Source organism: Micromesistius poutassou (genome assembly GCF_964030765.1).
Source record: "Micromesistius poutassou genome assembly, chromosome: 3".
Taxonomy (NCBI): domain Eukaryota; kingdom Metazoa; phylum Chordata; class Actinopteri; order Gadiformes; family Gadidae; genus Micromesistius; species Micromesistius poutassou.
In genome coordinates, this window is record NC_140273.1 from 14,788,419 (window position 1) to 14,803,603 (window position 15,185).

Here is a 15,185-nt window from a genome sequence, read left to right on the forward strand (position 1 = left end):
ACAATTATTAAAAGTATAAAAATATTTATTTAGTACTGAAAAAACAACAACACCGTTTTCTGTTTTGCACTTTGCAGACGGTCCCTAAGCTCGCGGATGATAGCCGACAGCTCATAGAAGCTGTCGGCACTTTGCGGACGGTCCCTAAACTCGCGGCTGATAGCCGACAGCTCATAGAAGCGGTCTCATAGCGAGCCGTCGCTAAAGACGGCTTGTTTGGATGAAAAGGTTGTAGCTGGTTCTCTAGATTACTACATTTAGCTAGAGGTGTAATTTGTTTCACAATGTTTCACTGATGATCTATGGAACCTATAGATATATGGAAATATGCCCACACCGCAGACATGTTGGCGCAGAGGCGCTTATCCAGACAAGCGTGTGCTGGCCGCGTTTTTTGTTTGCGTCATCACAATTTCCTGTTTCGGCCGTGTTGTTTCGGTGATGAAAGAGTTTCGGCCGAAAGCCGGAAATGCGCTTTTGGGCCATTTTCGGCCGAAAATCTTCGGTGGCCGAAATTTCGGTGCATCCCTAGCTTTTTTTTTTTTTTTTTGTAATTTGATGGAGGGAAAATTAAAATTACTGGCTATAGCGGGCTCTATTTGGCGCTGGGGAGGCAGAGCACGCAATGTGCTCGTGATTTAATTAGTGAAGCAGTTCACTTTTTCTTCACCTCCATTAATTGCATTGTTGCAAATGTCTTTCACAACTGCACCCTTTTAATTACCCAGATTAAATATAACTGTTGGGAAAAAAAAGATGAAGAAAGGCGAAAGGCCTGATCAATGATTTTCTTTGTTTCTTTTTGTTTCAACAGGTCTGGTGACGACTACTTCAAGGAAGCTGGACCGGGAGCAGCAGGATGAACACATTCTTGAGGTAAGTGCACTATTTAGTCTGGCCTCCCACTCTATAATAAAAAACAGGACAACTCCTCTTGTTTGGCTAAAAAGCAGGGAGCGCCAGGTCTTAATCCTGTCCTCAAGGTCAACCGCCAAAGCCCACAGCTTCAACACACACAAAGAATGCAGACCTCACTTTCAGCCACTGTTGTTGACTCAGTGCCGGGGGTTATTTATTTACTTATCAAGTTAATCTGATTTCCGGAGACAGGAGGAGTAGGTGGGGCAGGGGGAGAGATCCCGGTGAATGTGCCTTTGTTCTTCTCCACTCTTCCGTGTCTGGCCGCGGAACAAGCCGGGACAGGAAGGTGCTTTCGACCACGGGGGCCACGGTCTAAACATGTGGATTTTTAATTGAGCCTGGCTCCGATCTCCCACGATACCTCGCCCTACCCCCCCCCCCCACCCCCACACCCAAATCCCCTCCCTTTTCCACACCTCGCCCTCTTTTGGCGGCTCCCCCAGCCAGCGTGGGTTCAGACACTGTGATGGTGCGGGGAAGAGATGAAGAGGAGCCGATACAAGGCCTTTTAATTATGGTGCCGCGACTTAAAGTTCATTGGATGGCGATTAATGCTGATGCATCCTTTTTCCAGACAGCCTCTGCATTTCATTCTTAAAGCGCTACAGTGTGAGCAGTAATTGGATCCTGAAACGGAGCGTTAGATCATCCTCCAAGATGAATATGATATTTTATTGTCGACTCGTCCCGTTTCCCGAGGATTGAGTGTTAAGGAGATGAGACAAAAGCCAAGCGAAGAAACTCTTTGTACACAGACCTCATAGGGTTTGTCTAAGGACTGGCTTACAAATGGTGAGCAGACGGGGAAATATTTCCCAGACCGGGGAAGGGTTACCCCTCCCACATTCTTGGCAGTTTGTTATGTCTGAGGAATTATTCATGCCAACCTGTGGTTCAATGCTGCTGTAATGCATCGAAGTCGACGTCTGAGTCGTGTTGGTGAATCCCATGCATAAGAGCGCAGAACAAAGCATGACATGGTTGTTTGCCCACCATTTCCTGAATCAGAATTCTTAATGCAGGCTGGAGTTAATGAAGGCTTGCGAGGAGCTTCAGGACATCCATTACACACTTAAAAGCACGCAAATTAGCTCTTTAGTATTTAGACATTTTTGCATTGCATTTCTGTGCCGTTTAGGCAAAGCATTTTGATAGAATAACGTCCGGGTCACTTATTTATTCGTAGCGTGTGATTAATAAGGCTGATTAAAAGCAGCTTACTTGTGACACAAATGCCTACAATGTGGACACATCGTCAGCGGAGCCTCGTAGCCATGGAAACTCTGGAAGTGTTTGCAGTGTTGAGAACTTTTTAGTTGTAATCTAGCAGGAAACACTTTATTGGAACAGATCTCCTTGAAGGTGGACGGCCCACGCATTCCGACACAAGCACCCTCCCCCCCCGCACCCCTCACTCACACACCAATACGCACACGCATGTGTGGAATTCACGCCCTGTGCAAATCCAGGTGAAATTAGAGATAATGATGAAAATGTTAGCACAAATACTGTGTGGTTCAGGATGAGTAATTTAATAAATAAAGAAGGACCAAAATGGTCTGGCCATGTGGAACATGTGGAGCAATTAGAGAGGGGGCTGTGTCAGCATTGTTTGAGCCAGATGCCAGAAGGAGGTGAGGAGACTTTTAGGATCGTGAATGACGTGATGGATGGGGGTTGGTAGCGGGGGGGTGTGTTTGTGTGTGTCTTTCACTGAGTGTGTGTTTTTGGGTGTGTGCTTCAGTGTGTGTGTGGGGGTTTCTGTGTGTGTGTGTGGGGGGGGGGGGTTTCTGTGTGTGTGTATGTGTGCGTGTGCGTGTGTGTGTGTGTGTGCGTGCGTGTGTTGGAAGTGGGGGGAGCTAAGTAAACTCGGCCAGTTCTGGCCAGCTCTGCTTCAGTGGCGGTGTGTGTGATCCTAGTGTCTGAGGTGGGGGAGGGTAATCAACAGGAAGGGGGGATATGTCAGGACATGTCCAGTGGACAGGCTTGGGAAGAGAAGGAAAGAAACAGAGTAGAAAATACCCAAAGAACAAGGGCATTGTGCGATGGGAAAAAAGGAGAATTAGCCAAATGCTGAGGAATCAAAACTGTCAAACAATTTTGCTTGCAGTTGCACAAACACACTTTGTATTAATTGCCTTTTGGAATGTCTTGTGTTTTCATCTGTGTTAACGTCCTCAATAAAAGAGGGCTATTATCAGCAGGTTTAGTTTTAAGGTTAAGCTTTTTTTGAGTTCATGGTTCACAACTAACTATCTAGGGAAGCTCCACAACAAAAACAAACAGGAAAAGCCCTCAAAATGAACCACAATGTAAACATTTACCTAACCACAGAGCAGAACCAGCCAGATGTGCTGTCTGGCTCAGATCCTGGTGGTGCCTCTACTGGTGACCATGCCACATGACACCCAGTTCCCAATAACACGCTCCAAAAATAATAGTAATACCAATGGACTGCAATTAATGCGTTGTATTGTTTAACTATAATCCATGTTGTGCAACGCAGGCTACAGAGGAGTCAGGCGGTTCTAAACGGAATGCACATCACACTACACAGGAATGACAGTGACATGTCACCTACTCAGAGAGACCCACTGTTGGTTCACACCATTTAATTAATTCCCCTCGGGCAGCTGCAGATCTTGGTGGGGGGAAACAAAAATCCCCCAAAAAAAACACATTATTCCCGTAATTGAAACTATGGCACCAAATGGTGTGTAACTGGTCACAGACTGTGTTTTCCCCAGCGCCGGGCAGATGGTTTGAAATGGCTCTTTGGCATTTGTTCTGGATCTGTGTTTTTTGCAGATTTAAATTTGAATTCACACCTGACACCTTTCTTCCAGTCAAATGATACACAGCCCTCGAGTGTGCTCCATGTGAGGCAGGAGGGAAAGTAGTGCGTGTGTGTGTGTGTGTGTGTGTGTGTTTGTGTAGATCAGCCGATGCTGGGGTATCATCAAGTTCTCTCGGCTGTGCGCTTCTAATAATAATCGAAAAAGCAGTCCCGACCATGATCACCAGAATTTCAACTTTCACCCTCTGAATCGCATTTAGATGTCGCAAAGTAGAAATTCTTGTGGCACATTCTCAACCTTTTTACGATATATTCTGTGTATATAAATAGTACACTCAGTTTCACATATCGAGTTATCAAGCTACATATCACTCGATAACACAGGCTATATTTGCAGTGTTTTATCAATTCTCTGGATGGGTATTGTTCTTTATAAATATATTCAATTATAATTAATTGTTCATGCTGCTCATAGTCGCAGAGGATTATCTTCTCTTATAAATGCAAATCATGAGACACTGTACGTTGACACTATCTCCATAATTTAACTCTACGGTCCCCCCCACTCCCCCAACCACCACAGACTGCATAATCACACACCGCATTGGAATCACCTATATCTTTTTGTTATATCCATATAACTACCTCATAACTTACTTTAACTGCATTGTGTATATTCTGTCTTTATACTATCGCTGAGATGCATATGCTTTCCTGCCTTCTTTATTGCTCATTGTTGTACACACTGACAGAGAGAGAGATCTGATTAGTATTTATTTGATCTTATTTTGTCTTTATCTGCGCTTCTGGGCAGCATGCGGCTCAGGATGTACAGCGAGTGGACTGGTAACGGGAAGGTTGCTAGTTCGATCCCCGGCTCCTAGCTGAGTTTCGAGGTTTCGAAACTCAGCTACCCTTACCCTATCTGCGCCCGATAAGCTGACATGGTTGACACCGCTATCGGTGTGTGAATGTGTGCATGAATGGGCGAATGTTAGGCAATATTATAAAGCACTTTGTGTGGCTACGGGTTAGAAAAGCGCTACATACACGCAGCCCATTTGCCATTCTGTGTTCACTATTGCCACAGCCACACCTTCCTTTCCCCTCCGGGGGAACCATAACACGCTCCCTATCCATCCGTCCGCCAGGTGACCATCAGCGACCACGGCGTGCCGGCCAAGTCCACCACGGCACGCGTGATTGTGCGCGTGCTGGACGAAAACGACAACCGGCCCCAGTTCCTCGAGAAGATCTACAAGATCAAGCTGCCCGAGCGCGAGCGGGCGGAGAGGGAGCGGGTCACCAAGCGGGACCCCGTGTACCGGGTGGTGGCCCTGGACCGCGACGCCGGCCCCAACGCCGAGATCTCCTACAGCATCGAGGAGGGCGACGAGCACGGCAAGTTCTTCATCGAGCCCAAGACGGGCGCCGTCTCCTCCAAGAAGTTCTCGTCGGCCGGAGAGTACGACATCCTCACCGTGAGTGCCAGCCCCTACACCCCCACACGCACGCCCCCCCCCCCCCTGCGCGCTCACAGACACACCGCCGGCCGTGGTTCACGCCTGGCTTTCACAGGTGCACAGCAGGGGGGGATACATTACACCCCTTGTCCCGATCCGCTGACGTTTCTTTGACAGAAAAGGTGTTTTAGATAATCGAGGATGCATGAGAGAGGCGCACGCAGGCTAGGGGGACGTGCAAAGACCTGACATTGCGGTTATTATTTTTGCATTTACTTTTTCCCGAGGAATGAGGACCTGATAACCAACAAAGGCTGTGGCTTTAGATGGATTCGTAAACCATTATCTCTCACTGGTTTAGTTCTGATATTTTACGTGAAATGTGTGTGTAGTGGTGTGGGACGTTGTCCTCTCTCTCTCTCTCTCTCTCTCTCTCTCTCTCTCTCTCTCTCTCTCTCTCTCTCTCTCTCTCTCATTCCTCATAAAGAACTTCCAACACATCTCGTCTCTGTGTCTGTCCCTCAGATCAAGGCGGTGGACAACGGACGTCCGCAGAAGTCGGCCACCTGCCGCCTCCACATCGAGTGGATCCCCAAGCCGCTGGTCTCGGAGGACGCGGCCCCCCTGGCCTTCGAGGAGAGCCCCTACTCCTTCTCTGTGATGGAGTCTGACCCCGTCTCTCACATGGTCGGCGTCATCACCACCGAGTCCTCTGACATTCCCGTGTGGTTCGAGATCACAGGTATTGTGTTGTTAACGTGTTTGTGTGTGTGTGTGTGTGTGTGTGGCAAGCTCTTTATGCATGCACATCTCGAGGGCAGCACTAATTATATTAAAGCACCGGAATTGGGTGTGTGAGCCTGTGCGGATATTTTATTTACTCCAAACTAGCCTAGATTTGATCAAACGGAGTATGTGCTAAGGAGTGTTAATTGTGCCGGTGCCCACTGTTGCGGTGAACCAATCTAACAAAACACTTGACATGCTGCTGAGCTTGGTTTCAGGATGAATCTTAACTTTCTCCACTTACCTCTCTTTGTTTCTGACTAACAGTTCTTTTCTTCTCCTTCTCCTCTGTGTCCACTGCCACGCTTCTCCTTTCTTCTCCCTTCTCTCTTTCTTTTATTCTGGAATGTTCTCTCTATGGTTGGATTTTTTTTTAACAAGACGACCTAGAGGATTCTGGGATGTTTTACATCCTTCAGATGGCTTGTGACCACAACTGTACAGCAGAAGGTATCTGCTGAGATCTCCTAGTGGCTGTGTTGTGTTGATCCACTCCTTTCTCAACCGTGTGTGTGTGTGTGTGTGTGTTAGTGAAATGTGCTGTGCCACCATATTGATGTTACTCACCAGACCTGTGATATAACCATCATAACATCAGCTGGGTTATTTTTATGTTTTTATTTCAAATTTACTTTTGACGACTTTGTTCCCTACTCATTCGTTCAAGTATTGGTGCCAGTTTATTAGCTATAACTAGTTACATCACCGGAGATGTAACTTATAGTATATGTTAATGTTTTCTCTTCTTTCTGATAAACTGCAACCTTCAGTTCAACCTTCATGTTGTAAAGACGGCTATTATGGAAGGCTATTATGAATATGTGCTTGTATACCACTTTTAATTGATTTTTTATGCAAGAGTTCATAGCATCACATTTTTACCATATCACTAAATATCATCCTCATTTTGTAACAGTATAACCTGAAACCTAAATCCTAATCCACAGACATCATACGTTGATGTCTGTAGATGCCTCCCCATCCCCTTCCCCTTCCCCCTATCCCTCCTATCCTGTGTTTGCCCTACCCTTGCCCTTTGTATTGCACCAGGCGATGATGTGCCACTAATTCGATACCCTATCTCTCCACTGTGCTTTTCAAAAAAAAAAACGCTGAAATCTTCACAGGTGGTAATTATGACAGCCGTTTTGAAGTGCACAAGGCCAGTGGAACGCTGATTGTGGCGCGGCCCCTCGACGCCGAGCAGAAATCAAATTACAACCTGACAGTGGAGGCCACCGACGGGACACGAACTGTCAGCACCCAGGTAATTGAAAGACTAATAAAAACTGTTGGAAACTGACGAGGGACCTGTCAAAGTTATGTTGTTCCCGCGTCAAATACGACAAAGTCAATGGAAAGATCGTTTACCCCCCCCCACCCCACCGCAACGTGGACAGCTGCATCTAGACTGTCCTCCAGCATCGAGCTGGACAGTGTTGTTGAAAGGAATGGTTAATGGAAAGTTAGGGTATCAAATCTGATATTACTACACACATAGCTTTGTAAAAAGTGCTTTGTGTAGTAGAAAAAGACAAAAGATGTAAAAGTTTAAGTTTTTTTTTACTCTGGGAAGGTATTGGCAGTTTCTATTCCAGGGCTGATTGCCTCTTCTACTTATTTCTCTTTTATGTGTGAACTTGACAGCGAATAACAATCAAAATTATTTCTAGCTCTTCCTTTAGTGCACCATGAAACATTTAACAGCCTGTACTCTTACAATCTGTTCTGTGATTTGCATGTGAATGGAGGGAGAAGGACGTTTCTACATTTGTTGCCATGCTTAAAACTGTGGTACAATGCTTTACTTGTCTGCCACCTCGGTTCTGCAAAGCATTTTTTTTCTTTTTGTCTTCTTTGGCGGGGAGCTCCAGAAATCTTCCATTGTCTCATTCCTGAAGGAGGTCTAGCATGGCGGATGGTGCCATCGAGCTCCGAGATTTTTTTGATGTGCACATTCCTTTTGTCTGCCTCCTCCTCCTCTCTGCCACTCCTCCTCCTCCTTGTTGAAAACCATTTTGAACGCCTGCCTTTTTGCATTTTGCTCAGGGAGTTACAGCGCGCAATACAGAGTTTTCTCATCGCAATGTTTGTTTTCTGATCACGGATAAAACCGTAAATCCCCCGGAGAAAGGGAAAACCTGGCCATGGGGTCGCATGAAAAGCATTGTCTCACGCCAGGAATTCACTGCAAGCTATCAAAAATGTTTGGGCATGCAGGCCCTGGTTTTGTCTCTGCGTATCTCTGTTTTGAACACATAGCTCACATAACTCCTCCTCAGATGTCTGTATCTGTCACGGTAGACTGGGTCATAGGGGATACCGGCGTTCAAAATTGTTTGGTCCCCCCCGTTCCTCAAAGGAACGTATTCAGAGAGCCGTGGCCTTAGACTGGATCTATTTGTTGTCACTCCCTATGAATAAGGGCTTTCATCATCTGGCTGTGCCGCTCTGCCCAGCCTCCCTCTGAAGAAGCGCAGCCCCCTAAGTGACGCTTTACAGCCTACCCGTGGATGTGTTGCACCTCTAGTTAGGCGAAGGATCTTCAACATGTTTAGAGGCCCCCCCTCACCTCCTCTATTTACAGTGCCACTGAAGACCTCTCTCCTCCCCTCGACGCCTGCAGAGCAACCCTTGTGTAGCAGATATTCCTAGAAAGGCTGTAAATAGCGCTGTGTCCGTCTACGTTTCCAGTCAAAATTAATTATGCTCCAAGGTTAGCCCGAGTCAATGTATTTGCATCTTTAGTGTTTCTTCCACACCGCTACCTCTTGACAACGTGAACTTTTATCCACCAAATAACGGGAAATTACATAACGTAGTTAGCATCGGCATGGACATCAAACAAGCATTCTTCTGTCGGCGCCTGTGTCCATCATGATCAAGGCTTCTGCAGCGTCCAATTAGCCATACAAGTCCGTCATTCACAGGGCCGCTACTTGAATCCAGCGATTGGTTTTCCGCTTTCATTAATTTTGGATGCAATTCCCCTGTGATCCGATGTCATTATAGATTCATGAAAGGCCTTGCTTCTATCAATAGATTGGAAATCCCACTTTAAGGAGCATGCAGTTTGCCATCCACATGTGAGGTTTGTTTCGCACCTGGTAGCATGGGCTAACAGTAAACAATGAGGGTACTGTCTCAGTCTCCAACATCTGGCTCGCTGTAATTAGACCCTGCTTTCTATTCAGCAGATGATTGCACTTCATCATCTGTTCAAGGTTACTAGGGAGACTGCTCCCAACATATTGTCCCCATTGATGAAGAGTTTTCAATTATAATCCTCGATCAATGGCGTTTGTTAGCGGTGGAGCAATTTTCAAAGCATATGCAAACCCCCCCCCAAAAAATATGGAATTGAATCCCATAAAAAAAAAAACTCTTTGCAGAAACCGCAAACACATTTGTCCCGCTGACAAATATACTTTTGGCTTTTCTTTGTACTTTCCATCAATCTATCAGAGAGCACTTCTTCATGAGAACATTTGCTGACAGGATTAGATTGACTCACGTGTGCGGTACCTTGTGAAAGCTCAGTGTTTCACTTATCTGTTCCTCAAATCAAAGTCATATGGACACCGTGCTGCCAGACGGCGTGGCCTACTTCCAGTCTTTGGAATGCGTTTTCCCTACTTTGGCTCCCCCCCCGCCTCCCCGCCCGTCTCCCTCCCTTAGCCCTCACATTCTTTCCTTTTCTTGTTCTCTCCATCTCCATTTTCAGAAACCCTCTCCATACTTTTGGCTGAGTATGTGAAGATTAGGATAATTCTGTTAGGGTAAAATATAAAGCACAAATAGGAAGAACACTGGACCTCTGTGGGGCAGTGTACGGTGCTGGGCTCCGCTAATCCTGCTTTGGAAGAAATGTGCATGGGCACACCGTGCCAATGTCCTGCCGTTGCCCAGAACCTGCCACCTGGCAGGGGGCTTCCTCTCCTGCGCATGGTGTCGGTGGCGAGTGAGGGCTTTAGAGCCCCCCGCGCGTGTCCGGGTTTTGTGACAACACACAAGGTGTTTGTTAAGGCATTGTTTTGAAACAAAAGCACACAGGATTCATCCTCGTCTGGCTTTGTCCTGATTCTCAAGGCAGTGTTCCATACACACCGCCTAGAGGGGGTAATTAGAAATATCCATCCAGAATAAAAGCTATTGTATCTCTCTCTCTCTTTCTCTCTCTCTTTCTATATATGTATGTATATATATATATATATATATATATATATATATATATATATAGATAATTGATAATTATCATAATTGATGATTATTTAATTCAAGAACAAATGTAATTATTTGTAGTACCTTTTCAACTCTCAAATCGGCACCCAAAAGTATTTGAACAATAACCCGACCTCTTTCACATATCTAGCTAGGACGTGCTAAGCACCGTCCAGGAGCAGACCCTTTCTCTGTGTCGGGGCTGGGGGCTGGTTTGATGGATCACTGTAGCCACTCGTATTGTTCTCACCATAAGGCCATTGTGGCAAGATGAAGGTGTCCGCAAAGTATCAGTTAATCCACACAAGGGGTACGTTGCATTCCAACATGGGCACCTCACGACCAGGAGCCATGCCAACAAGACAGCCTGGGCACGGGGCCCTCCCTGCGTCTGTCCGGCCGTCGCCAGCCCCACTACATCCTGCCACAACCCCACAGGAGCACCCACAAGCTGTTCTGTTGCAATCTGCTCCCCAGGACCCCCCTGATTCTCATCTTGAATCAGCACAAACTGTCCCCACCGGCTCCATCACGTTGCCTCTCTGTCTTTGGCAGACGTACATGTTCTTACCTCTTTCCACATGTTGTTTGCCCTCTCCGAAATCTGTTTGTGGCCTTTTTGGTGTATTGCTGGTCCTGATACAATGCCTCCTTTAAAAATCTGACAACTGGCTTTTGCCGTCTTTTGTTCTCTTCTCTTTACTTTCCCCCCCCCCTCCTTCCTGCCAGCAGATCCCCCCCCCTCCCTTCTATTAAGTCAGTGTCTTGGTCTTGAACTAGCTCGTCTGCAGCACTCCCAGAGGAAGGTATCTACAAAAGCTAAAGAGTTCTCTACACTGGAAATTCTTCTGCAGTCAGCCTGGATCATGTAGCTTTACGATGTTTCCTTTGAAGTGCCTTAGCCTTCTTTCAGCAAGGGAAGTGGGGGGAGTTTGGAAACTGAGCAAGATCATGTGTGCGCAGGGTGTTTGTGGGTCGACGATGGAAGGGGAATGTTGCATAGAAAAAATAGCCCAAAGGCGATGGCTTTAGGTTCTCTACGCTCCCTACCCACATACCATCCGGCCTCGCTGAGGAGTCCGGTGTCCAGGTTGTGGCCAGGCTTTCTGTTAGCTGACAACACTTGTCAGCCCTCGCAGCCTTATCAATGGCCTCCCCCTTTTCTCATGAAGTGTTATCTAAATCAAGCCAGATTGAGACACACGGGCCCCCTCCTGGTTTCTTTCTGTGAAGACTGTGAGACTGTGGGTCCATGTGTCTGGATGTGCGTAATCAAAGAGGAGGGGGTTGGGGTTACTGAGGTTGATTGCATCGCCTTAGGGATGCTGCACTGTATGATGTCTGGCATGACATGAGAAGAAGACAGACAGCTCGGAGTGTGAAGTGTGTCCCTCGATATGCATAAACTCACTGAAAGGCACACATACACACACACACACACACACACTTGGAGATTTGCATACCTCCTCTGGGTTCTCATTTTGCTCAAATAGAGGTTAGAGTAAAAAATACTTCTCTCTGCAGAAGGTTTATATCAGCGGCCCGGTGACATAAAAGAGTCACGCCATGTGACTGGTGGCACATGGCCAACGTGCAACTTTGATGGTTAGCATGCAGTCGCGGGCACTCTGCGAGATGGCATCTGTGAGATCAGGCCAGCACTGCCAACATCTCAGCACACAACAGATTGTCAATGTTATCGCCCCCTGTCGCGCCGAGTCTATATCGGTCTCTTAAGCGGACACACCACCAGCTCGACATCCTTTCAAAAGCACCCCGTGGATGGCCCTCGCGTCAGAGAGGGATCCGGCGGGCATAGGTTTAACCGTCACTCGAATACCTCTCTACCCGCTCTTCCAGCAGCCCCCTGCTTGGCATTTGTGCACCCACCTCCCCCTGGTGTCTGGTATGCAGGTGTCTAATCTGGCTGATCCCTTTGTTCCCCTTGTTTGGCCATGGTAGGAGCCCCTCGCCAGTTTTGGGACCCGGAGCTGGCATTCCAACGGCTCTTGATAATCCTCTGTCGGAAGTGTGCTAGACGAATGCCGGGTGTTGATAAAACATGACCCCGGCGGAATTTTACAGTTTGAGGACAGGACTTGCACCACAAAGGACGTGATGTTCTTTGCCGTGACCGAAAAAAAAAAGAGTGAAAAGATGCCCTTCTGCGGCGCATCATTGCATTTTGTGGGCTTTGCTTTGGGAACATATGCATTTATAGTGGTCAAATATTGAGTGTCGTCGTTTGATTCACACACTGTAAACAAAAATTGGTAAAGCCGCATCAGCACTTCATACTTAATGGTACTAATTAAAATCATTACTAGAAACCCATTGGCATCACAACCCTCCTTGTATCTAACTGTTATCTGTGATTTTCAGCAGTTCTCATCTGAGTGTGTTTGAGGTCATGCTGCCATGTGAAAATATGATGTGGGAGATTTGAGGGTTGGAGGTTGCTTTTGAAACAGTTGGTGTTGTGTCTGGTCTTATTGATCTTATTTTCCTGTTAACAACTTTATTTTGAAAGAAAACTATTTTATTTTGATGTAATTAATGATGTCTTAGTTCTGATCTTGGTTCTTCTCGATCTTAGTTGTTTATTTTAACAATCATTTGTAAACGGTGGAAGGATAAATCTGATGTTGGCACCCAATCGGGTCCTCCCTCAGACCCTAACCTGATGTTCTGGCGTGACGTCCCAACAGGTGCTGATCCGTGTCATCGACACCAACAACCACCGGCCCCAGTTCTCCCAGCAGCGCTACAACGTCAGCGTGGCCGAGGACACGCCGGCCGACACCGAGGTTCTGAGGATCGCCGCTGCCGACGAGGACGAGAAGAACAAGCTGACCTTCACCCTGCTGAGCAGCACCGACCCCTTCAGCCTCAAGAAGTTCCGCCTGGACCCCGGCACGGGCGTCCTGTACACGGCCGAGGGGCTGGACCATGAGACCATGCGCCAGCACACCCTCACCGTCATGGTACGTGTTTTGTGGACCGGGTTTGATTTCTGTCCGATTTATGTGATCGTTCAGCTGTTTCTGTGTCCTCCGACTCGTGTGGCTTGAGATTAAGGTGACCACTGGAAATGTGGTCACCCCAGACTATAGTGAAATAGTCTATTATCCTCCTTTAGTGTTTCTTAGTTGTAAAACTAAGAAACAGTATTTCTTGATCTATGGACTTAATTGAACGGATTTGGAACTGGAATTCTTGGATTTAGTTCTTTTGATTTGGATTAAAGGGCTTTGCCGACCCTAATACAGAACATCTATGCATGTCTAAATTAGCTTTCCGGTTAAATAGGAAAATTTAACTATACCAGTTTAATATTCGCCATTTAAACATATCACATTCCCCAAGTCTGCCTCTCCGTTTGTTTTTCATCCCGACTCTTCTGCTGCTAAATGTGCATTCACAACTCTTATGACCAGGTGCGTGACCAAGACATCCCAGTCAAGAGGAACCTGGTGCGAGTGGTCATCAACGTGGTGGACACCAACGACAACGCTCCCTGGTTCGTGGATGCACCGTACTCTGGTCGCGTCTTTGAGTCCGCTGCGATTGGATCAGCCGTGCTTCAGGTCACCGCTCTGGATAAAGACCAAGGCCAAAACGCTGAGATTGTCTACAGCATCGAGTCAGGTAAATGTCTTTGATGATATCAATTTGGTGATTCAGGCGTAGAACAGGTTTTACAGAGGAACTGTCAAATAGGTTTCAACAAAACAAGAGTTATTTTTATTTTGAGGATTCCTTCCTCTGCTGAGCCTGGATGACGAATGCTTTACAGTGGAGGAGGTTGCCGATAGCTTTGTCAGAACGCATCTCAATACGTGGGCGTTCACAGAGCATCTTCATAAGTTCCCACCATTGTTGTCTCTGCCAATCGACTCTGTTCGAGGGTGGGATATTCAGTGATTTTCCAGTCCTTTGTTTGATACAAACATTTTTGAGATTGTTAAGATGGTTCAAGCCAATGGAATTGTCGGTAGTGTTCCTTTGAGACAATTTGAATAGCGCAAGACAATTGCTTGTTGTATAATTTAAAGTAATTTACATTTTCTGCCAAAGCCCTTTGAGGACAACAATTGGAGGCAGCTTAGATGTACTCAGTACATGAAAACAAAGCAAGTCAGTCTGAAACTTGGATAATGTGCACACTAATTAATTCATTTGTTTTTTTGTTTTTTTTACAGGAAATGTTGCAAACACATTTGCTATGGATCCAGTCCTGGGGACAATCACAGTAGCCAAGGAACTTGACCGCAGCAAGAAGAATAAGTTTGAGCTCATTATCAAGGCATCTGATAAAGGATCATCTTCACTGTCCACCACAGCAGCAGTGGTCATTTTGGTCACAGTATCTGACAACGCTGCTCCAAAGTTCACTGAAAAAGAGTTTTCAGCAGAGGTCAGTGAATCGGCCCATCCCGGCAGCTTTGTGTGCTTGGTGACGGCCACCAGTCAATCGTCAGTTTTTTATCAGATCAAAGCTGGCAACATCAACAACGCATTTGACATCAACCCAAACTCTGGAGTGGTTGTCATCCAGAGAGTTTTGGACTACGAAACCAAGCCTGAATACAAGCTTATCATACAAGCCACAAACATGGCTGGGCTCGCCAGCAACACAACTATGCTAATTCATCTGAAGGATGAGAATGACAATGCCCCTTTGTTCCTCCAAAAGGAGTTCACAGGCATGATCAGTGAGTCAGCAGGCATCAGCAGTGTTGTTCTGACCCTTGAGAGCACTCCGTTGGTTATCCGTGCCTCCGATGCTGATGGCGACCACAATGCAATGCTTGTCTATCAGATTGTGGAGCCATTTGCCCTCAATTACTTTGCCATTGATTCCAGCACGGGTGCTATCCGAACAATCACAACCTTGGACTACGAGCAGAGGAAGGTTTTCCGTTTTACAGTCCAGGTGCATGACCTTGGAATGCCACGTCTGTTTTCTGAGGCAGCTGCCAACGTGACTGTGAATG

General features: G+C 46.6%; 1 protein-coding gene across 1 annotated transcript in view; it reads left to right on the forward strand.

Annotated features, from left to right (window-relative positions):
• Positions 1-15,185, forward strand: part of fat1a (FAT atypical cadherin 1a) — a 70,081-nt gene that overhangs the window by 29,816 nt on the left and 25,080 nt on the right. The window contains exons 4-10 of the mRNA XM_084465964.1: positions 815-876; positions 4,870-5,199; positions 5,707-5,923; positions 7,095-7,234; positions 12,897-13,172; positions 13,626-13,836; positions 14,391-15,178. Coding sequence (XP_084322090.1) covers positions 815-876; positions 4,870-5,199; positions 5,707-5,923; positions 7,095-7,234; positions 12,897-13,172; positions 13,626-13,836; positions 14,391-15,178 — 2,024 coding nt within the window. The remainder of the gene's footprint in view (positions 1-814; positions 877-4,869; positions 5,200-5,706; positions 5,924-7,094; positions 7,235-12,896; positions 13,173-13,625; positions 13,837-14,390; positions 15,179-15,185) is intronic.